The sequence below is a fragment of the Ahaetulla prasina genome, chromosome 3, assembly GCF_028640845.1.
Source record: "Ahaetulla prasina isolate Xishuangbanna chromosome 3, ASM2864084v1, whole genome shotgun sequence".
Lineage (NCBI taxonomy): Eukaryota > Metazoa > Chordata > Lepidosauria > Squamata > Colubridae > Ahaetulla > Ahaetulla prasina.
The window spans coordinates 166,901,386-166,926,451 of NC_080541.1; the positions used below are offsets into that span (position 1 = coordinate 166,901,386).

Genomic DNA, 25,066 nt, shown 5'->3' on the forward strand with positions numbered 1-25,066 from the left:
ACACCACATCTCAGCTCAGGTAAAGTAATAACACAGAGCCATGTGGCAAAGGTGTGTAGTCCCTCCCCCTTGTGTCAGCCTCACTAGGTAGATCAGACCAGAAAATCAACTCCACTGGAAAGATGGCAAAGATTGAGATTAGCTGTAATACCAGAATCTTGTGAGTTGTACTGCAATTCCACTTCCTTATAGTTCAGTGAATTCGGAAAGCATCTGCTGAGATGCTTTTGAATGTTATCTCATTTTATCCTTTGTTGATTTAGTAGTCGACCCTGCATATCTCCATCAATGTCATCTTCCCTACTCTCTACAGCAGGGTGACCACTAACCACAAATAAATAGATTGGCATTAGAACCATAATTAGGGCCAGAATCTGCTTCCCCTGAGGAAATTAAATGAAAATCCACTCAAAATTGCTGTGCTCCACTTTGAGATGTAATGTTTGGTTAAGTATCACGCATACCCAAAATTTCACTACGGAACAGTGAAACTTGCTTTTGATATAAAAAAATGTTTAGTTAAGTTAAGAACACAAGAAAGGCTTTCCTACAATGTAGAGGAGAATATTTGGATTGATTGATTGATTGATTGAATGAATGAATGAATGAATTTGTTTTCAATTAGAGTTGTCTTTTAATTCTAAAAGAGAAACCTACTCTAATTTTAATATATTAACTTTTTAATATAAATTTAATTTAATATAAAACTTTTTGTTTATTTATTTATATTTTTGTCATTTTTTGTGTAATGTATATTGGAGGTGGTGACCCTTTGAGAATTGTATGCAATGAAATTGCATTTTAATGTATGCCGATTAGTGTACATTTAAAGTGACAATAACATTATTCTAAGTCTCTAGTTAACTGGATGCAAAGATTTTAATACATTAACTAGATTCTCTCCTTGTTAAACAGCCTGGTTAGCTATCTAGTCAGCATTAAAAACAAATCCAGGTTAACTATTTATTTATTTATTTATTTATTTATTTATTTATTTATTTATTTATTTATTTATTTATTTATTTATTTTATTAAATTTTTATACTGCCCTTCTCCCGAAGGACTCAGGGCGGTGTACAGCCGGAATAAAATACAAAATATATACAATTAAAAGAAATTAAAATAAACTATTACTAAACGGCCGGTAATTTAAAAGATTTAAAAATTTAAAATATTACTAAAACCCCAATTTAAAATCAACTATTTATGCCAGTCCTGCTTGAATGAATAAATATGTTTTTAGCTCACGACGAAAGGTCCGAAGATCAGGCACTTGACGTAAGCCAGGGGGGAGTTCGTTCCAGAGCGTTGGTGCTCCCACAGAGAAGGCCCTACTCCTGGGGGCCGCCAACCGACATTGTTTGGCGGACGGCACCCTGAGAAGGCCCTCTCTGTGGGAGCGTACGGGTCGATGGGAGGCATAAGGTAACAGCAGGTGGTCTCGTAAGTACCCGGGTCCTAAGCCATGGAGCGCTTTAAAGATGGTAACCAGGATCTTGAAGCGCACCCGAAAGACTACAGGAAGCCAGTGCAGACTACGGAGCAGTGGTGTTACATGGGAGCCACGAACGGCTCCCATTACCACTCGCGCAGCTGCATTCTGGACTAACTGCAGCCTCCGGATGCACCTCAAGGGCAGCCCCATGTAGAGAGCATTGCAATAATCCAGCCGAGACGTAACCAGAGCGTGAGTGACTGTGCATAAGGCCTCCCGGTCAAGGAAGGGACGCAACTGGCGAACCAAGCGAACTTGGTAAAAGGCCCTCCTGGTGACGGCCGCCAGATGTTCATCAAAGGACAGCCGACCATCCAGGAGGACGCCCAAGTTGCGAACCACCTCCTTTGGGGCCACTAACTCGCCCACAACAGTCAGCTGCGGGAGCAGCTGATTGTACCGGGGTGCCGGCATCCATAGCCACTCCGTCTTGGAGGGATTGAGCTTGAGTCTGTTTCTCCCCATCCAGACCCGTACGGCTTCCAGGCACCGGGACAGCACTTCGACCGCTTCGTTGGGGTGGTCCGGGGTGGAAAAGTACAGCTGAGTATCATCAGCGTACAGATGATAACTCACCCCGAAACCACTGATGACCTCACCCAGCGGCTTCATATAGATGTTGAACAGGGTAGGCGAGAGAATCGCCCCCTGAGGTACCCCACAAGTGAGGCCCCTCGAGGACGACCTCTGCCCCCCTGTCAACACTGTCTGCGACCGGTCGGAGAGATAGGAGGAGAACCACCGGTAAACGGTGCCTCCCACTCCCAATCCCTCCAACCGGTGCAGCAGGATACCATGGTCGATGGTATCAAAAGCCGCTGGGAGATCTAATAGGACCAAGGCAGAGGAACAACCCCTGTCCCTGGCCCTCCAGAGGTCATCCACCAACGCGACCAAAGCCGTCTCCGTGCTGTAACCGGGTCGGAAGCCGGACTGGAACGGGTCTAGATAGACAGCTTCCTCCAGGTGCCGGGGAAGCTGCCATGCAACCACACTCTCTACAACCTTCGCTAAGAAGCGAAGGTTGGAGACTGGACGATAATTTCCCAAAATAGCTGGGTCCAGGGAAGGCTTCTTCAGGAGAGGTCTCACCACCGCCTCCTTCAAGGCGGCGGGGAAGACCCCTTCAACCAAAGAAGCATTTATAATCCCCTGGAGCCAGCCTCGTGTCACTTCCTGAGCAGCCAGTACTAACCAGGAAGGACACGGGTCCAGTAAACACGTAGTTGCATGCAACCTCCCCAGCAACCTGTCCACGCCCCTCGAGCCACAGACTCAAACTCATCCCAAATAACCTCAACAAGACGAGTCTCTGCCACCTCGGCTGAATCATCGCAATCATGGTCCAAGCCATCACGAAGCTGAACGATTTTATCGTATAGATAACCGTTAAACTCCTCGGCTCGCCCCTGCAAGGGGTCATCCGTCCCTCCTGTTGAAGGAGGGAACGGGTCACCCGAAACAGGGCGGGCGGGCGGGTATCTGCCGATGCAATGAGGGTGGAACGAGAACGCCGCCTCCCTCATTGCCACTAGGTAGGTCCTAGTAAAGGACCTCACTAGTGTCCGATCAGCCTCGGAACGGCTGGACCTCCAAACACTCTCTAGGCGTCTTCTCCGGCGTTTCATCTCTCTCAGCTCCCCGGAGAACCAGGGAGCCAATTGAGATCTATGCCGGGTCAGAGGCCGCAAAGGCACGACACGGTCCAAAGCCCCAGCTGCGGCCCGTTCCCAAGCCGCAACCAGTTCTTCAGTCGTGCCGTGGGTAAGATCCTCAGGAAACGGCCCAAGCTCCGTCAGGAACCTCTCCGGGTCCATCAGGCGCCTGGGACGGAACCAACGCATCGGCTCCGTCTCCCTGCGGTGGTGAGCAGCGGTTCGAAAGTCTAGGCGAAGGAGAAAATGGTCTGACCATGACAACGGTTCTTTCACTATATCTCCTAAATCCAGATCATTTACCCACTGACCAGAGATAAAAATCAAGTCTAGCGCGCTGCCCCCGATGTGTGTAGGGCCATCAGTTACTTGAATCAGGTCCAAGGCCGTCATGGAGGCCTGGAACTCCTGAACCACTGTTGATGACAAGCCGGCCGATGGCAAGTTGAAATCTCCCAAGACCAAAAGTCTGGGAATCTCAACCGCCACGCCAGCAAGTACCTCCAGTAGTTCAGGTAGGGCTGTAGTCACGCAGCAAGGAGCCAGGTACGTGATCAACAACCCCATCTGATTTTGGTGGCCCCACTTCACAAGGAGGGATTCACAGCCAGCTATCTGAGGAACAGTGGACTCCCTCGGCTCCAGACTTTCTCTAATCACAACCGCCACCCCCCCACCCCTACCCTGGGCCCTCGGCTGATGGAATGCACGGAAACCCGGAGGGCACAGTTCAACCAGGGGTACGCCCCCTTCTGTGCCCAGCCAGGTCTCCGTAATGCCCATAAGGTCCGCGGATTCCCTCTGAATCAGATCGTAAATCAGGGGAGCCTTATTAACCACAGACCGGGCATTGCAGACCATCAGCCGTAGACCCAAGCTCTGAGGATCCTGACCATCCGGGGAACGAGTGAGGACTGGGGGGCCGGAGCACGTGATCGCCTTTAAACATCGGCCACGTGCTCCCAAAGAACGATACGGCCCCCTGCCTCCGCCATATCTGCCCCTCCCACTTACCGTACAGATGGAATGATACTCTTTGCTCTGTTCAGACCCCTCCCCTCTGTCTTCGGACCAGCTAAAATAGTGTCGTGAGCACGCGCTAGGACTGGACATACCCTCCCCGACGGGTTTCCCCCAACACCCGCCCTTGCCCTCCCCCCCCTTTAAAAATTCCCTATTTAAAAATCCCCAAAGGCTCTTCCTCGACGCATGCCACCTCTGTGGGTCCCAAGACCCGTCATTGAGGCCGGCCCTTGGTAATTCAGTGGGCCATTCCTGCGAGGCAGGGGCACCTCGCAGGCAGAGGAATTCATGTGCGGAGTATCGCATGTTGAAAAGTAGAGACAGCGAGAGAGAGTCATATCCTCCGAATGGACAAGGCAAGAATAGATGGTCCAACCAATGGGAGGCCCCTTTTTCCGATGGAAAGTCAAAGTCAAAAATAGGCCAACAAACCCATATGGCAAGTAGGTGAGAAGCGTCGTCATCCCCACCATCGCTGGCACTGTCAATTCCCGGAAAGGGAGTCCCTGGAAAGATCTTAAAAAACCGGGTGGAATCCCCTCCCCCACCTCTTCAAACAGGGCGGGGGGGGGTTCAAAACCCGTCGAAACAACAATGACCCAGCAAGGAGAATAGTATATGGGGCCAAAAGGACGCCGTTCTCAAAGCTCACCCCCCGCGGCCTTAATTCCATGCCGCGGTCTCATCCAAACTTCCAACACCGATGATGAGGGTGGGCGTAGATGTAAAACTCAGCAGATCAGGCGCCGATAGAAAAACTAATACTACCTATGAACTATGGTTGGTCGATCTTGATTATCAACTGTCATTTATTAGCCCAGAAAAATTGTTAAGGAAGTCAGCATAATGTCAAGCTTCTAGGAAAAGGAAAGACTTTTTTGAGGGGAAAAAAAATGAATTTAACTTCAAAAACATCGTTGTAGCCTAAAGCAGCAACTTAGCCTCTTGTCTGCATCAGACAAAACTTGAATTCTCTGAAAGATCATTAAAAGTCCTTTGCTTCCAAGAGTGTGGCTGCACCACATTTTGTGTCCAACATGGGCCAGTGAGTGACATCAAACAGAAATGGGTAGAAAAACACAATCCTTGAAATGGGTCCATTGGTTTGGATGTCATTGATTCTTCAGAATGAATGATTGGAATGCTTGGAAATCCTTATCTGCATAGATGTTCCATTCCTAGCTTCATTACAACAGCATCAAGAGCGTAGAAAACAGGGAGGGGGGGGGGAAAGGCACAAAATGTACACCCTTGCACATACTTCATTTCATCAGAAAACATAATGAGATAATGTTAGGCTGCTTATCTGGGATTTGCATACATTGAGTGAATATTATAATTATCTCTTTCATTAGGCGAAAAGGGGAAGGAAAAAAAAAACCTCGTTTACCCAGAAGCACTCCAGGAAGCAGGGCAGGTGGATTTGACTTGCCCACATAGTTTCACTCAAAATTTCTGGCTCTGGCCTTGTTTTTCTTTGTCAATGAAAAATGGCTCTGCCCTTCCTTTCCTCTGCTTGTTATGCGAAAGTGCTTCCTGGCTGGAAGTAAGCTGGGTAGAACTCCTGAAAGAAACCTTGCATAGGTCAGTTATGGGTGGAGCAGCCCTAAGCTCTTTGGAAGGAAGAGGGAGAGATTTAACGAGTGATTTGTGATTAAAATATAACATGGGAAGGACTCCCCTTTTCCCCTTTTTGAGACTTTCCTATGATCCGTAGGAAGAATATTTGCCATATTCTTAGGTATGAAATAGGAATAGGGCTACCGAGAAGGGATGCAGACTTAATTGTATAAAAACATTAACTATATCTATGAATAGTCCTTTCCTATTACAATTCCTTCTTGTTGCTGTCCAAAAAGATAAATTAAGACAACACCCTGCTGTTCCTCCTCCTCCTCCTTTCCCCTTTCCTCTTTAAGTTGGTAGCAATCTTTGTAATTTAATTACCATACATTCAGGCTTCTTGATAGTCTATGTGAATTTATTTCTTCATATTTTCCTCTCTCTCTTTTTTTCCCCTGTAAGGATTTCAAAGTTACTCCATAAACATTTATACCATTTCGTCTCAGCAATGCTAAAATAACATGACCAATGAACCGGAGGGACGAGCATCAATGCAAGAACGGTTAGAACTTGATTTTGTTCCCAGCAATGCATAGATGGGAGTATTTTGGCTTTTAGTTATTAGCAATGAGGTTCATCTCTTGAACATTTGGATAAATGATTTGTGTAACTCATCACCACTACCATTGCTGGGACAAGGTGTCACTTGTCCCACCTTGTAAAACAAGATTTTATCCTGCTTTATTAAAAAAAAAAAAGGCAGCCTTGCATATAAAGAATGTCAGAAGACAAATCTTTATTTAAAGACATTATTTATTTGAGAACTGGAGAGTAGTATTGACCCTTATTTCTAATTTCCTTAACTAGAATAATGGAGAGGAGTGCCAACAGCTTCTGGAAAGCCACATGGTTTTGAATCCTTTTTGTTTAAAGGGTTAGACCAGTGGTTCCCAACGTGGGGCCCAAACCCCACAGGGAGGCAATTTGATTTTTAATGGGGGCAGTTCGAAAATGTGTGGTGTCTAGAGATTAGACTCTAAACCAGGGGTGTCCAAACTTGGCCCTTTGGAGAGTGGTGGACTTCAACTCCCAGAATTCCCCAGCCAGCATGAGCTATAAATTTAAGCAAGTTGCTAGTTGAAGAATTCTGGGAGTTGAAGTCCACCACTCTTCAAGGGGCCAAGTTTGGACATCCCTGCTCTAAACCCATGATGGCAAACTTATGGCACGTGTGCCACAAGTGGCACACAGAGCTCTCTCTGCGGGCACGCCAGCTATCGCCCCAAGCCAGTTCCACTGCACATGTGCGCACACCTCCTGCCAGCCAGCTAATCTTCGGGTCTCTGCCACACATGCACGGGGGCTGGGCGCATGGGGGGGGGACACAGGTGCACATGCACAGGGGGTGGGGCAATACACGGAGGGGGTGCAGGTTGGTGCAGGAGGCTTTCCAGGCCCAAACTCAGGTGTGGGGGGTTTGACGCTGCGCTCCCGCTCCCTGTTTTGGCTCCCAGGTTGGTGCAGGAGGCTTTCCAGGCCAAAAACAGGGTGCAGGGGGGCTAGGGCTCATGCACCAGGGGTGCTCACATTGCATTTTGGGGGTTCGGGCACGCATGCATGCATTTGCGTATGCACGTGCATGCTTTGGGCACTTGACACCAAAAAGGTTAACAACCACTGCTTTAGACCTTAGCAACACTTTTTAATATATGCATAGACAAGACTCAAAGAATTATATGTCACAGGGGGGCCTCAGGATTTTAGAGATGCTTAGGTGAGGCATGGCCAAAAAAGGGTTGGGAACCACTGGGTTAGACAATCCAACACTATTGGTATGTAGAAAAGGCCATCTTAATGTGACAGAGCAGAGACATGCAGGTCCATGGTGTTTCTTTACTCAGATCATAATATTGTAGTCATTTCTAGATATAGATGTGCTGGGTTATGCAGATTTTATGAAAATGTAAAATTTATTGTTGGCAGTCTTCAGTCTACAGTTAAATTATCCTTAAATTATCCTCTTATCCTTAGAATATACTCAGAATTGGGGTTTTTTCCCCACTTGTTTAATCAGAAGAAACTAATTGTCCTTCTTAGAACTGGAACGTGGAGAAAAGTTCTTAAAACTTGGCTTTGCACATCAAATTAAATCATGCTTTTTTAAAAAAGCCATTCTTTGTTTTTAAAAAACCCGAAAATATCTAAGTGCAAACACAAATGCTAAGCCATAAGCCATGTTTGTAAATCACAGTGCCTAGGTCTAGATGTTGTACAAAGTAAAAATTAGTCTATACCTGGCCTGTACAACTCATCATGGTGAAATATTGATTAACTAAAATTGATAAACTAAATTGATAACATTGATAAACTAAAAACTCTCAAGGGCCAGAAAAAAAAAATACTGGAAGTGTCCATCAACTATTCTGTGGCGAATAGAAGAGCAGGAACACTGGATCTAGCTGTGGTGGCTCTAAACTGATTACTTTTAAAAAATTGGTGGGTCTCACAAAGCTGTTTAGCAGACTGTATGCAGCCTATAAGCTTCATGTTGTGAGGGTCTGATCTGTATTAAGGATCTGTACTGCAGTGGCTATGTGACAATCTCACTGGGGGGAAAACTCTGATAAAAGTTTAATAAGAGCAAATAGCTATTTGAAGAATCGCATTGGATTTATGAGAGTGGGATTGCCACTGTTAGTGTCAAAAGTTCTAGGAGGATGAATTTTTGATTTGAACTGGTATCAGGCTGAGTGTACCTGAAAAGGCTCAAGATCTGTAAATTCTTTCACACTGTACTGATAAGCCAAGACAGCAGCAATGGAAGCATAGCAATTTGTGAAATGTACCCCCTTGTTTGATTCAGCATTGAAAATCTCCAGAGTAAATCACAGAATTGATGCCAGTGGAAATAGATGGGTAAAAAAATGGGTGCAAGGAAGTTTTAAGATTCACCTTTGGTTTAAATTAGTCACTCTCAGTTTGGATTGTTTTAAAAATTACTGGCGTGCTCAAACAAGTATTTCATTGCTGCTGTACTGGGGTCTGTCTTTGCATGTTTTGTCTTATGCAAAAGTGTTGCTAAATGTTTTCCTCCCTATTATATATAGTACATATAATCAAGGCCCTTGCTGGTTTTCAACCTGCTGAGAACTTTCTGGCCCAGCTGATCATATAATTAAATGCAACCTGTTATGCTACTTTCATTTGTTAGAATTTTGAAAAAAATGAAACTTGAAGCGCTGACTAATGGCAAACTTTCCCATAAGGTGATAATTTTCCTTCATTCTCAAAGTGAGGAAGGAGCCACTATTGAGGCCATTTTCCTTAAAGAATTCTTTTGTCTACCTTCTAGACCTTCAGGAAATGGATCTTCATGAAATTTGTCAAGGTTGCGGATTGTGGCTGGTTTTTTTTAATTCCACCAAGATTAAAACTGTGTTTCCTAGAGCCCTTGACATATTAAAATTTTTAAAGCTTCTGTATTTATAAACTCATATTTGGTTCCTGTTAAATTTTTAAAATTCAAAGAAATGTTTGCATATAGTTTGAGGATTCAGATTTTGCCTCTGCTATTCAACCCATGTTTAGAGTAAGTGACATGTTATGTGATACATGTAATATACCATAGTTAGTATAACAGCTAGCATATTACATATGTATATGGAAAAGTTTAGGGGAAATATGACAGTGGTCTGTAATTGGTATTCAATAATATGGAATATATGAAGTTGTCTCAAAACACTGGTTTTTAAAAAGATTTTCAAATAGTGATGCCTTTTTTTAATAGTTCTAAGCAAATGCCTATATATCTGAATGCAGTTTGTTGTTGCTATAAGACGGCATTTCATCACATATTTTTAACATGTTGATCTATTGTTATGTGGAAATAAATTAGCCCTTATTGTCTGTGAATATAAAACCAAGCACTGATTAATTCGTGCTCCTTTGGGCTGCATATCTCATGATATCCATTTAAAAAGATTTGAGAAATAATGCAGACTAACAGACAATTCATTCCTTTCTTTGATCCTTTCTTTTTTTAAAAAAAATACAGTGTTTTTGCTAAGGAGACACTGGCATTATGTACTTTCCGCACTTGGATCTTTGCAATTCGTTTTAGTTGGGTGCATGGATTTTGCTTTATCATCATGGTAAAAAAGCAATGGTCTAAAGTAAAAAGTAGACATTATCTGATAAAATTAGCTGTTTTTGCAGAAATTTCATGCCAGAATGTCTATATTAAACTTGTAAATAGATGCACCAGAAATATTTGGCAAATAGACTTCTACATCTGGGGCTTTGAAATTGAAACTATCTTTCTCAACTCAACAACAGAAGAGTGATTGAAGAATCAGATGTGATGGTTCAATATAAGCCAACTTTGCTGACCTGATGCCCTTTAACTCTGTTGGGAATCAGCTCCATATTGTAAACTTTGTACTGTTTCTTACAGAGAATAATATCTTAATTTCATTTTCAGAGGCATCATTGATTAAATATGGTAGACTTATTAAGTGACAATTAGCTACTGTATATACGTGAAAGAATGTTGCATTGTCTTTATATAAATCAGTAGTTCTGCAGTGAGTTCAAAACCTCAACTTCTGTAGATTTACCTCAGCAAGGAGAAAAAAAAGGAGAACGGGGTAACCTGAAATCCCAGGACCACATAACCCTTGATCCCCTCCCCCCTTTTTCAGCACCTGGTTGCTGATAATTGGCCCCACAGTTTCATGTCATTTTTTAGTGTAGCAAAAAACCGAAATTAATATAATCCCCAGTTGGGTATAACATAGTTGATAAAATAAAGAGGAAAAGAGAATCCTCTCAATATTTTAGGAAAAATACTTCCAGTTATATCCATACATATAATGAGATCCTGCCATTGAGGTATTTAGCACTCTCAACAATTAGAAATGTGGCAAATTATCAATCAGTTGCCTACCTCTATATTAGAATTTGTTAGACCAAACCTTATTTTACCCTTAATGTCCTGTTCTGATACTACTGTGTCAGTCTTCAAACACTACATGTTTCCTTTGTCTTCCTTAATATCAATTACTGCCTTAATGTTTGCCAGGGTTTTGCTACTGCAAGTCAAGTATATAATGGTGCCCAAAGAGACCATGCATGTGCCAACAATCATTGGATTGCTTTCTTATGTAGCCTTGCTAAGATATCTTTAATTGTGCCATGATAATTAGGAAATCAGCTCTTATATATCTTTAATATTTAATAGTTGAATTTCTAGGATTGCTTGATATTTGTTCTTAGCTACTGGAGCAGACCTAAAACTATATTTTAGTAGGATGATGGCCAGTGTATTATTCATTAGATAAACATCAGTGTCTGATTTCAAAGTGCAAATTCAACAAAGGAAATATTTCAGTCTTTCTCTCTTGCATTTTTCTAGCTGATCTGAACAAGGCCAAATTCTGCTACTCAGTCACTTGTAAGATGTTAATATTTACTATCATAAAAAGCTATGAATCTATTTTATAGCCACATTTCAATTAGTCAAGTAGTATTTACATGCCTTCTTATTTATCTCCAAAAACAACATTACATTGTATACTAAGCCACCTCATCAGCCTCATCACTAGTTTGTGTGTGTGTGTGTAAATAAGTATATATATGATAAATAAGTATATGTGGTATATGTGAATTACAAAGTATTTATTCTTTGTAGTTGGTTGTATCTTTCTTCTCCTTTCCCTAATCATCTCCAGACTGATACTCTACAAATGTTTGGAGATTATGATTAAAAGCTATAGTTCCAACACATTTTCAGTTATCAAGTCAGAGGAGGATGTCCACTTTGGGTTGAGTCCCTCCGTCCTTCTTAGCAATTTTAAATGGCACAAATTCATCTCTGTTTAACAATACGGAGTATCTAAAAGTGCTTTGGTTCAGCCAGGACAGATAAGATGAAAGTTAATCTGACGTGCACAAGCTTCATTATATGTGTGTTCACTAATACTACTGGAAATAGCAAAAAAATGACATTTAGGAGGTGAAATTAGAAACATGGCTTGGGTTACAGGCTGGAATGAGCCGCCTTTTTTATATATATAACGTATTCCGAAAAGTAAAAATATAAGCAACTATTAATAGTTTTCTCATGCTGTTCTGTAACTTGCTGAAGAAACATGGATACCTCATTTTTATTTGCTTAGAATCTCTGGCTGACCACAGTCTATTCCCGCTGACATCACTGGAAGTCCCCTGGCAATGGCGGTGCTGCATATTCCCCCAGAGCTGTTGGTTATGTGGTGGTGCAGCTCTTGCCAGAATTTTAATACTTGTATGATTTTTCAGCAACTCTCGCACTCGATGGTCACTGGGTCATTGCTTTCTTCCCTCCCTCTTTGGTTTTGTCACACTTTTCTAGTCCATGCTATTGGTGGCTGTTTTTCCCATGGCTGCCCATTGGTCTGGCGCTGTAGTTGCTCAATGTTTTGTTACTATCCAAACACCACCTTGGCGCCTCTGTAAACCTCCTATGACTGAGTTTGCAGCAGTTGGAGACTTTACGAAAAAACCATATATAATTCGCTACAAAAACAGCTAGTATTTTTTTTAAAAAAATAAAGTTTTGTTTTCTTTAGCTTGGTTTCACTTCATAATGAAAGCCTTTAAGAAGTAAGGATAGGATGGCAATGTCAAAATGGATCATGAATGAGACAGGGGAAGATTTGGTTAGCAAGAACTCAATTAATTAACCCTTCATGTTTAGTAAAAGTCTTGGACAATCCTGCTGTTTTTATAGCATTTGATCATAACAAATTTAGATGCAGATTTTAGCCTGAATTCATCTGTGATAAAGCCAGCTTCTGTTTCTGTTTTCCTAGGAGGGCTTTTTGCAAATTTGTTACCATTTCGTATTTTGAGACATATCTAAATTTTTAGGGGGGAATTTGATTCTATGGGTATATGTATCACTCTTATACAAAAAGTGTAGGTTACAAGCCAGACATTATCTTTTCATCATAAAAGGATATGCATATACTGATTAAAATTTTAAAATTCAACTTAAAGCTTAATTTTAAAAGACATATCAAGAGTAAAATTTCACTGGCTGTAGTTTTCTCTTTCAGAGCACTTGAGTAACAAAATTGCCCTTATGGGTGGAATACTGTGGTTCTATTTATTTAAAAGAAACATAGGACCTCACATCTTAGAATACAACTCTGAATGACTCACAATAATGGTAAAACCAAGAAACGGTAAAAAATCATCTTAAAAACACATTTCAGTCATTCTCCTCTGTTACCTGCAACTAAGCCACCTTCAGTTTTCTATCTTATTCTATCCCAGTGCGAGGGGGTATATCCAGCTCTTTACAGCCTTCTGGAAGGAGAAGAGGGTGAAGGTCTGATGGCTTCCCAAGGAAAGGGGGTTTCCCAAGATAGCAGCAGCTACAAAAAAAGTCACACTTCCTAGGTCCCACTAGATGATAATATTTCAGGGCAGGGCTATTAATGAACTATTCCCATTTTCCAGCAACAATAGGTAGGTCTTGTCTGTTCCACTGCCCCCAAAATAGTTCTAATATGCTAGATAAGAACTGGCAAAAATGGGATTTAGACATAGCGCTTGTCCTCAAGCTGGTCAACCTGCCTGTCTTCGTCAGTCAAACATGTACATTTGATCTGGGTTATTGCTAGAAAAAGTTTTTAAGCATTTTCTTCCCATTTTTTTTACAGCGCTAATGCACTCTTAATCACGCTAACATTATCAAAGAAAAACAATATCTAATATAGGGCTGGACTTAGCTGAAATAACTTTTCAGTGTGAGAATGCATGGCAGTTACAGGATGGCACACAATTGGACCCATTATGTTGATAGAAATAATCCAGGGAGAAGGTATTTGGGGGCAGTTGTGGGTAACTCTGCTCTAGAGATATGGGACCATGTTCATCAATCTAGGTCAGGGGTGTCAAACTCGCAGCCTGTGGGCCGGATGCATCACATGCAAGCCCCACCCCACCTGGTTTAGCGAAAGGGGAAAAGTCACAATACATCATGTGACACTGCCGTGATGACGAATCCGCATATAGACGAGAGGTCGAACGATTAGCCTTGTGGTGCAACCAAAACAATCTGGAACTGAACACACTCAAAACCGTAGAAATGGTGGTAGACTTTAGGAGAAACCCTTCCATACTTCCACCTCTCACAATACTTGACAACACAGTATCAACAGTAGAAACCTTCAGATTTCTAGGTTCTATCATATCGCAAGATCTAAAATGGACAGCTAACATCAAAAACATCATTAAAAAAGGACAACAAAGAATGTTCTTTCTGCGCCAACTCAGTAAGCTCAAACTGCCCAAGGAGCTGCTGATTCAGTTCTACAGAGGAATTATTGAGTCTGTCATTTGCACCTCTATAACTGTCTGGTTCGGTTCTGCAACCCAACAAGAAAAACACAGATTTCAGAGGATAATTAGAACTGCAGAAAAAATAATTGCTACCAACCTGCCTTCCATTGAGGACCTGTATACTGCACGAATCAAGAAGAGGGCCGTGAAAATATTTGCAGATCCCTCGCATCCTGGACATAAACTGTTTCAACTCCTACCCTCAAAACGACGCTATAGAGCACTGCACACCAGAACAACTAAACACAAGAACAGTTTTTTCCCGAAGGCCATCACTCTGCTAAACAAATAATTCCATCAACACTGTCAGACTATTTACTGAATCTGCACTACTATTAATCGTCTCATAGTTCCCATCACCAATCTTTTTCCACATATGACTGTATGACTATAACTTGTTGCTGGCAATCCTTATGATTTATATTGATATATTGACCATCAATTGTGTTGTAAATGTTGTACCTTGATGAATGTATCTTTTCTTTTATGTACACTGAGAGCATATGCACCAAGACAAATTCCTTGTGTGTCCAATCACACTTGGCCAATAAAATTCTATTCTATTCTATTCTATTCTATTCTATTCTATTCTATTCTATTCTATGACACGACTTTGACGCCCCTGATCTAGGAGATGAACTTGGGTGGGAAGGTTTTGAATTCCATACACACACCCGGAAATTACACCCACTGCATTCAACCAGAAATACTTTGATCAGGACTGAATATGAATTAGTTTTAGATACAGAAAATTGTATCAAATGAGAGAATTCTTCTAAGGAAAGTTTGAGAGGCTTGGGATTCAGACAAGGGATCCCTTGTCACAAAAAACAAGTGCAACCTCAAGATTCAAACATGTCATTCAGTAATTACGTTCCAGCAAAGAATCTGATGGCATTTCACGTTCAGGGAATCAGAAACATTTGTTGGATATTTTCTTATTAATTGTAAGCTCTCTATTCAGCAATATGTTGGATTTTTTAATGCACTCTTTGTAAGTGTAACGTAACAGTTCAATTCCTCCAATCAATATTACAGCTCAGATCCTACATGGGACTTTTCTGTGACCTTGTCACATCCCATTCCTTGCTTCCTATGCACAGGAAGGCAGTAGCTGATGAGGTATTCAGTCAGGCCTACATTCTCCACACCCTGACTTTTGGGTTGGGCCAGCTACCAGCTCCTTTGATTTGTGAATAGACGTCTATGTGTTTCCTGCAGCCTCTTTCCCTTTTTGCCTCCCTGGTTCCCACAGGAACCTGAGAAATAGGCTGTGCCCTCAGCTTTTGAGAGGAAACTGGATCAGGATAAGTGGGGAGGAACGAAGCAAGGGACAAGTGTCCATTTGACCTCATTCAGCTACTTCATCTTAGGTCACACCCTCAGTTTTCAACTGAGTATATGTCTGCATATTTATAGGTTTCTGCTCCACCTCTGTAGCAAAAATGACATTTTTCACTCTAAATTTTATGTTTAAGAAGCCTTAAACGTTGAAAGTAACTCAATAGAACTTGAATTTCAGGCAAAACTAGAAAAGAGGTGAAATTCAAACATATGACTTCACAATGTAAGAAACTACATAGTAGTTTAAGATATCCAGCAGCCAGTTTTGAAAGAGCTTTGTAGATTTTTACAGAGCACAGAAAAAGAGAAGCCAAAAGGATTAGGGCACCTTTCTTATGAAGAAGCTCTTAAGTGTGGAATATTTATTTAGTCCAAGGGGAAAAATGACAAAAAGGTAATAAAAGTGAGACAGTATCCTTGTAATTATCAGAATGAGACTCAGGGTTACCCAGTGAAGTTTATTAGCATCGATCCAGGAAAGCCAAGGTAATTTGCTATAAACGGTTTGAACATTCAGATTTTTAATCTAAATTGGAGTGGGATGAAATGAAAAGTAATCTCCCGCCCGGAAGAGTAATTAACTTTCATAAAGATTGGGAATGCCTGTCAACTTCAAGGTGTTGCTGACTACAGTTCCCAACAACCATGGCTGACATAACCCAGAACTGAAAACCCCCTGAGTTAAAGAATTCTCTGCCATGTGATGTGATACTTAGTGGCATAGATAGCCCTCACACAGCAAATGGAAAAAATATTTTCCAGTCTTGTATTTTTGCTCATCTGTATCGGCTTTCTCCAATGTTACACTTGCTAGGTGTAATGGGAGTCATAGTCTAATATGTCCAAAATGAAATTGGTCAGGCACCCTGAAATCAGTAGAAAGATGAAATTGATACCCCAATATTTAGTACTAGCTTTTGTATAGGAAGAACTGGCTAAGTTGAAGAAGGTTGCCCAGAAGTTGGTTAGTCTGCCATCATTAGTATAGCATTGAACCAGGATTTTGGAAGTTTCATATTGGAGAAAGTTGACAGTGTCATTTGCTTTGAGGACAGTATCATTGTGCTTTTCTGTTACTTTCTTTGTCATTACAGTTGTACCTGCAAGCCAGATTTACTTGGAGAGGAGCCCGCCTGCTGCGCCCGTTGCTGCAGTTCACACTGATCATGATGGCATTTTATACAGGACTTTCTCGTGTGTCCGACCACAAACATCACCCCACAGATGTACTGGCAGGCTTTACACAAGGAGCCCTGGTGGCATATTGTATAGTAAGTCTTCTATATTACCAGCTTATTATTTCAGTAAATGTCTGTAAATATCACATGTAACAAAATAGTACTCCGTTCCATGGTAGAGACTGCGATAGGACTTCATGTAACTTAAAACCTCCACAAATTGTAATATGGCACATAAAACAAACATTACTCTTCAAGCACCATATATAAGAATTTTATCTCCATCACAAGTGTGGAATATATATCCAACAGGGAGGGAGACTCTGCTAGCGAGACACTTGGTTTGTTTGTGTATGTAGAAGATTTTTATACTATACTACATCTGAGAATCTTACACTAACAATCTAAGCAGTAAAATAAACTAAACAGTAATAACACTTAGAAACGGAATAGATTAAAATCTGCAAACAAGGAAGTGACCAACAAGATTTCTTAAAATATTTCTAAGATAAATACACAAAGCTAGAAGGATTGAGAAATTAGAACATGTTTTACATAATAATAAAGTTAGCTCTTGGCAAATGTTCCTGGACAGGATTTTTCCGTCTCCTAAATATTATCTTTTTTATCTCTGATCATGATGGTACCTGGAAGCAAGTACAGCATATGACCTTATCATTTGAGCATACTTGTGTAAGGAAAAGTGTTCCCTTTAACACCTATATTGCAAGTTGTTTTATGTTTTTAAAAGTGTCTGCCACCATTACACTTGAAGGGATCCCAGAGGTAGAGTCTTTCGAAATTAGTTTTTGTAAAACTACTTTTCTCTGTGTAAATCTAGGATGCATTTTTAAAACATGAAACCTACTTAATTTAAATTAATTTAACTTCATTAATTAAATGCAATTAACATAATTACCTCCTACTAATTTGACAGTGAATTAAAATTGTAATTCAGTTGCAACTTTTGGAAGGGCTCAAAGCTATTCTTGTGGCTTTTGGAAGCTTGACGTGAACTCTGAGTAGCCCTCCTAGAAAGAAACTGAAAGTCTTGGATTCACATTCTCGCAAAATGTTGATTATTTCTTGGGAATTGATTTACTTAAATTTGTTGAAATGCTAAAATTGAAACAGAGTGCATCATCTCAAGTGATAAAGTATTGAAATTGGATTTTTGTTTTGTCCGGTCTAAAGGTTATATGTTCATTTTAATGTGGGATAAGCCTACTTGTATTATGAAATCAGCCATCATAAAGAACAGAACTTGTTACTGTAAGACAAGAATAATTGCTACAGAATTTTAATATACTGGTGATAGTTTTGAATGTCAGCTGAGAAGCCAAGGTGATGTTGCATGCATCATGATGACATGATGCAGATTATGTACTTACATCATGACACATCCAGTGTCTGTTGTTATGGCTTCTATCAGACATTACCAGGCATTGATTTCTGGGATACTGGCACTGTAATATGCTAAGAAATTGTGGCCCACAGGCAGGTTTCATACTAGATAGCCTGATTAATACTGCTGCCAACTAAATTTGGGGTAATAGACAGTGTCCCAATCTTAGAAGCTCATGGTTAATTGCATGGGGAGAGACACCTAGATACTATCAAGCAGCAGTTATGTACATGGAAGGGAAAGAGACTCTGAAGTTTAGCACAGACTGAAAAACAATATACTATTTTTTTAAAGTTGGTACAAATATCATTATAACAATACAACAGAATAACAGAGTTGGAAAGGACCTCGGAGGTCTTCTAGTCCGATCCCCTCATCAAGCAGGAGACCCTATATCATTCCAGTCTCTTTTTGAAAGCCTTCAGTGATGAAGCGGCAACAACATCTGAAGGCAAACTATTCTATTGATTAATTGCTGTCACCCTTAGGCAATTAATTCATTAATCCTTAATTCTAGGTTGCTTCTCTCGTACTTTCCAACTATTGTTTCTTGTCTTGCCTTTTGGTGCTTTGGAAAATAGTTTGATCCCTCTTGTCTTTGTAGGAGCTCCTCAGATATTGTAACAGTGCTATCATATCCCCACCGCTCCTTCTTTTCATTAGACTAGAGCCATACCCAGTTCCTGTAACAGTCCTTCGTATGTTTTAGCCTCCAGTCCCCTAATCATCTTCGTTGCTTTTGTCTGCACTCTTTCTATATTTGCAATATCTTTTTTATATCATGGCCACCAAAACTAGATGCAATATTCAAAGTGTGGTCTTACCAAGGCATTATAAAATGATATTAACATGATCTTGATATTATTCCTCTGTTAATGCAGCCTAGGACTGGGCTTCCGGTTTGGCTCCGCTGTGTTAATGGCGGGCGATTTCAGTCCGCCCGTTCTTTGTGATTCTGTGAGAGCTGTTTAGACAGTGCTAATCTTCTGTCAACAGCTCGTAAATCTCTGCCCTCGGGCAAAGAGGGGGAGATGAGCATTTGAACTGAAGTTTGGGCCCCCAAGAAAAGCCCCAGAATGATTTCTGGTGGTTTGATGGGAACGCTCCTTCGATAGTTCAAAAAAAGCTCCAGAGTCCAGAACGCCTCTGCAAAAGCAGAGCAAAACGCAGCGTCCATCTCCGTGACTGAAGAGGATTAATGATAAATTGTCAACACGGAAGAATCGAAAGCAGGAGGGCTGGCATTTGCTTGTAAGATGATTTTAACTCCCTGACAGAGAAGTTATTTGAAGAGTGGAGATGAAGAAAGATGGCGTTTTGTTTTTTGAAAGCGAAAGCTAAGGAAATGCTGATTACAATTGCTGGTGTGGAACCTCTAAGAAGAAAATAACAAGATTTTTTTTTTCTAAATGGAATTCTTTTTTTAAAAAAAATCTATTTCTTTTTTTATTATCTTTTTTACAGTGTTTAAGAAGAAAAATTTATTGGGTTTTTTTTCTTTTATTCCTCCCCTTTTTTTTTTTCTTCTTCTTCTTGATATTACTTAGTTTAAAAATGGCTTTTAAGCAAAGAGATTTAACCACTTCTAAATTATTGGAAATATCTTCACTTCAGGTACGGAAATTGAGAGAGGATATTAAAGAAAGTCTAAGGAATTTTTACAGGGGCTTATGGGGGGTCATCTTTCAGAAATAGATCAAAATTTAATGAAATGGAGAAAGAAATACTGGATTTTAAAGATTTGGTGGAAGAGCAGAGTAAGGAGATGAAAAATTAAAGGAATCAATTACTCCATTATTGTTATCTAGTACACAGACAGAAGAAAGACTGAATGAATTTAACCAAATTAATTTAGATTTGCAAAGGAAAATAGATGAAGTTCAAATTAATTTGAATTTAGAAAATAAAATAGATGATATTCAGGTTAAGGCTGATAAGGCAGAGGAAGAAAGGGTTATATTACAATATAAATTAATGGAATATGCTATAAGGGTAAGGGTTTAAGAGAATTTAAAGAGGAAAATTTGAAAGAGATTTTTATTCAGGCCTTTGCCCAGATAGAGGGAATGGAACCAGAAGATTTTGAAGTTAATATTGAAAAATTTATCGTGTTAATTCCTGGTGGGCAAGGCAGAAGTGTTTACCGAGAGATGTGGTTATTTATTTTACAAATAAGAGGATTAGGTATGGAATTTTGCAAGCATTTTATAAAAATAAATTTCAAATATTAGGACAAGATATAATAATGATGAAGGAAATTCCTCCTAAAATGTTAAGAAAGAGAAAAGAATTTGCCTTTCTGGTGGATGAGCTTAAGAAACATCAGATATATTTTAGATGGGAGGTTCCAGCAGGTTTAACACTGAATTATAAAGGAAGAAAAGTATTTTCTCAATACAATTTGTAAACCACTAGATTTTTATACTAATGTATTAAAGATTGGGAATTCTTTCTTAACAGATGTTAAGTTGAATGGTGAATAGATGGTTGAAAATGTGTAAGATAGAAGAAGGAGGAGAATGTTTAATTTTATTAAATATGATTATGGTTAATTTTTGTAAATGATTTATTGTGGATATAAATGTGTAATTTTAGGGGTACTATATGATATATTAAAGGTATAAAGGAATAGGAAGATGGAATATTGTTTAATTTTGGAGGATAGATAGTAAAATTTAGGAACTTGGATTAAATATTATATTTAAGAGATGGATGTAATGTTAATTAGAATGTAATTGTTATAATAGATATATTTTGGATGTTATAGGTGTAATTTTAACAATGTTATTTGACATAAGTAAGGTAAAGTGAAGATTTTAATTATTACAATTGACACTTTGGATATTTGTAATATTATTTGTTGTATATATAATGTTAAAGATGTGAAAAGATGGACTATTGCTTACCCCTGAAGGTTGGACAGAAAATTAAAGAAACTAAGTTGGAAATATGAACTATTTTTGAGAGACTGCTAAGGGAAGAAAGACATTTTAGAAGAAACCTTGGTGAATATTGGAAGATGGAACGTTGTTTTGATATTGATTGATGAAGGTTGGATATTAAAACTACGTACTTTATTCAAGAATAAACACTAACTCAATTGGAAACTTTGAGAATTCTAGGAGTGGAATGGTCTGATATATAATGGAGTGGAAGAAAAGTATCTTCTTTGTCTTTGGAAGGAGTGGAGGTTTTAAGGAACGACTATGGATTATGATTTGTGCTAGATTTTAATTTTGTTGTTAGTTTTATACCCTGTACTCGGTTCTCGGAAGTCCTGGGGGTGGGGGAGGAAGGAAGGAGGGGAGGGGTAGAAAATGGATTGATAGTTAATGTACAAAGATGATTGAAGATGTATAATTAATGTAAGATCGGACCTGCCTGGTTACTACTTTAGAATGAAGGGAAAGAAGGAGAAGAGAGAAGGAGGAAAGAGAAGAGGAGGAGGAGGAAAAGGAAGGAAGGAAGAGGGAAGAGGGAGAAGAAGGAGTAGGGAGGAAAGAGGAGAGGATGTAGATAAGAGAGGGGGAGGATGGTTATGGAAAGTAGAAGAAGGTAAAGAAGGAGAGTAAAAGGAAAAGGAAGGGGGTGGTGACCGGGCAAACCCGATTAATTGTATATGAGGGTACATTAAATATGTTATTGGATATGTTATTGGATAAGAATGTCAAAATAAAACTTTTTAAGACCAAAAAAAAAAAAAATGCAGCCTAGGACTGTGTTGGCTTTTTTGGCAGTGGCAGCAGAGTGCTGGCTCATATTTAAGTAACTGTCCATTAGGACTCCAAGATTTCTCTTGCACTTACTACTATTGAGCTATTATATTAGCTGAACACATCAGCAGCCAGGAATGGATTTGGGGAAAGGGAGGAGATTGTCAATAGATTGGATTAGGTTGGCATTGGTAAAACCAAGTAAGAAAGGCAAGGATACTCTTAAGCCAAGAAAACAAATGTAGGATTTCTTTATATAATGTTAGGAAAATGGAAATATAAATGCTAAGTGACCTCTAGCCTTTCAGGTGTAATGTACAATGCTGAAATTCATATGAAGCAGCTGTTTTCTGCATTTCCTTCCAAAGATCGAGGTTTGGCATGTTTAATGTTTGGAGGGGAAAGCTTTCTTTGAATTTGTGCCAAACTGGGCATATTACCACCATAGTGTATTTTATTTATTTATTCATTTAAATAATTTAAATGAATAATTTCATTTATTCATCAAATTAATATCTCGTGAAAAAATCACTCTTGAGCAGAGTTGAATGAAAACCATAAAACAGTATTATATAACAAACAATTATTATCCAAAATTGTGATTATGCAGTAAGAGAGGACAGCAGAGGTCAACAACAGTGGAGCCTCAGTACCTCACTGGGGCCCCTGGGGCCCCAGGCCTGCTGGCATTACAAGATTTTGAGGGCCTTCTTTTTGGAAAACAGGAATCCAGCCTCACTTCAGGGCGAAGGATGTTTCATAACACGGGTGCCATGGCAGAAAAGGCCCGTCTCCTGGGTCCCACTAGCGGGACCCAGGAGATGAGATCCATAGCATACCTGTTCTGCTGGATCTGGTGCAGTGGTGAAATCCAATTTTTTTTTACTACCGGTTCTGTGAGTGTGGCTTGGTGAGCGTGGCAGGGGAAGGATACTGCAAAATCTCCATTCCCTTTCCACTCTGGGGCCAGCCAGAGGTGGTATTTGCCAGTTCTCCGAACTACTCAAAATTTCCGCTACCGGTTCTCCAGAACCTGCTAGATTTCACCCCTCATCTGGTGGTATAGGCAATTGGGGAGAGGTGGTCTCTCAAACAACCCATGCCATATTTCACCTAGGTGAATCCATAAATTATTATAGTGGCTCTTTTTCCCCTTCTTTCCTAAAAGATTTAAACATTTTTGAAAGCTGCTGAATATTTTCTCTCTTTCCTTCACCCCTCTCGTGTGCCATCTAGGCAAAGCAACTTTGCTGAATGAAACTTGTTTGGTTTTGGTTTTTTGCTGTAGCTGCTTTGAGCAGGAAATAAGAAGGCTAATGAAGTAGCATTTTATGCCATGATACTTTTTTTTAGGTCTGCTTGATAGGAGTCTACCACTTATTTGGCATTTCATGTAGCATCTTTTCAAATACTAAGGGTATTTATAATCCTATGCTTAATAGATACCAATTGTCCTCTAGAAGGGAAACAGAGGCCTACGGCCCCTTATCAGTATCGCTATAAGGCAGCAGATTAGGAGTATCACGAAAAGGTGACTTTTTTTTTTTGTAATCATAGTTTTGTTCTCTGCCCTAGATAAAGCATAGAATTCAAGGTGTATCAAATTATTGATGATCTCATGACACAGGAGTGAATAGCTTTAGGCAGACAATAGAAGACATGGACAGTTTCACTGTTTCCTGTGCAGTGACAAGTTACAAATCCAACATACTTTTCCTGAGCAATTAACAGATGGCCTGGTTTACTGAGGCAGAAGAGGGTTTGGCTGCTTCACTTTGACTTTCCTGTGACGAGGTAGTGGCCGGAGGAAACAGCTGCATGCTCAATATCAAGCACATGTATGGCTCTTTCCTTTTTCACCCCAATCATTTTTTACCCCGCCAGCTCCAAGTCTTCTATATGCATCAGGCCTGAGCCAGGATACAGAGAAAGCATTTGTCACCATTTGCCCAGGCTTGCAATGAGAGGCATGACCAAAAAAAAGGAAACTGAGAAGAGGGATGTTCAGCAATTTTCTAGTGCCCCCACCCCGCCCCGTGATTTCATGGATACAGAATATGTAATTCCGTTGTTGTAGGAATAATGTTTTATTCATATATTTATTTGATTTATGTGCTACCCATCTCATCAATGTTTATTGAAGTCTGATTATTACTTCCTTCATTGAATGTTTATTTATTTATGCCTTAAATGGATTTCTCTAGTTCCAGATCGTGACTCTGCTTTAGCTTCTATAAAATAGAATTAAACAGAATTATAATTATTTTTAATTCTGACTGGGAGTGAGACACACCTACAAAACTGTCTATCTTGCTGTTTCCCCCTCCTGTTGGTAAAAGTCTGTACAGCCAAACTACTTCTTGCTTGCCCTGTTTTTCTTCTCTTCCTCTCAGCCTGCTTCCAGTCTGAAACTGATACGTAAAATGTTTTGCAGAAGGAAGATTTATGAACTCGAGAACTTCTCTCTATTTTTTTAAATCAATCGGTAAAGTAAAATCTGACACTCTTAACATAACATAACATAACATCAGAGTTGGAAGGGACCTTGGAGGCCTTCTAGTCCAACCCCCTGCCCAGGCAGGAAACCCTACACCATCTCAGTCAGATGGTTATCCAACATTTTCTTAAAAATTTCCAGTGTTGGAGCATTCACAACTTCTGAAGGCAAGTCGTTCCACTTATTAATTGTTCTAACTGTCAGGAAATTTCTCCTTAGTTCTAAGTTGCTTCTTTCTTTGATCAGTTTCCACCCATTGCTTCTTGTTCTACCCTCAGGTGCTTTGGAGAACAGCCCGACTCCCTCTTCTTTGTGGCAGCCCCTGAGATATTGGAACACAGCTATCATGTCTCCCCTAGACCTTCTTTTTGTTAAACTAGACATGCCCAGTTCCTGCAACCGTTCTTCATATGTTTTATCCTCCAGTCCCCTAATCATCTTTGTTGCTCTTCTCTGCACTCTTAATCGTCTCATTACCACTGTTGGACATTGGCAGTCTGGTGTCATCCAGATATATGGGGTTACTGTTCCATAACCCTTTGTGATAGGGTGGGTTTGATGGAAAAGAGCTTTTGTGTCATTTGTAATAGTTTTGTTGTAGTTATTAGTGTTCATCTATATAGAGAATCAGATCTATGACCTGAACTGGAACTTTCATTGATGATCCGGTCACCTTAAGAATTCTAGGTTGTTACTTGTGTCACAGTGCCCTGCTGCACTATGCCCATCGAATTAACTTTTATTTAGTTGCTAAACTAATCCCCCCCCCCCAAGAATCACCCTTAAGCAAAAGCCAAAATTTACA

The 25,066-nt window shown here is 40.2% G+C and overlaps 1 protein-coding gene across 2 annotated transcripts in view; it reads left to right on the plus strand.

The window, feature by feature from the left end:
* The window catches only part of PLPP3 (phospholipid phosphatase 3), a 99,349-nt gene that overhangs the window by 68,431 nt on the left and 5,852 nt on the right, over positions 1–25,066 (plus strand). For both annotated transcript variants that reach the window (XM_058175111.1, XM_058175113.1), the window contains one exon: positions 16,563–16,739. In XM_058175111.1, coding sequence (XP_058031094.1) covers positions 16,563–16,739 — 177 coding nt within the window. The remainder of the gene's footprint in view (positions 1–16,562; positions 16,740–25,066) is intronic.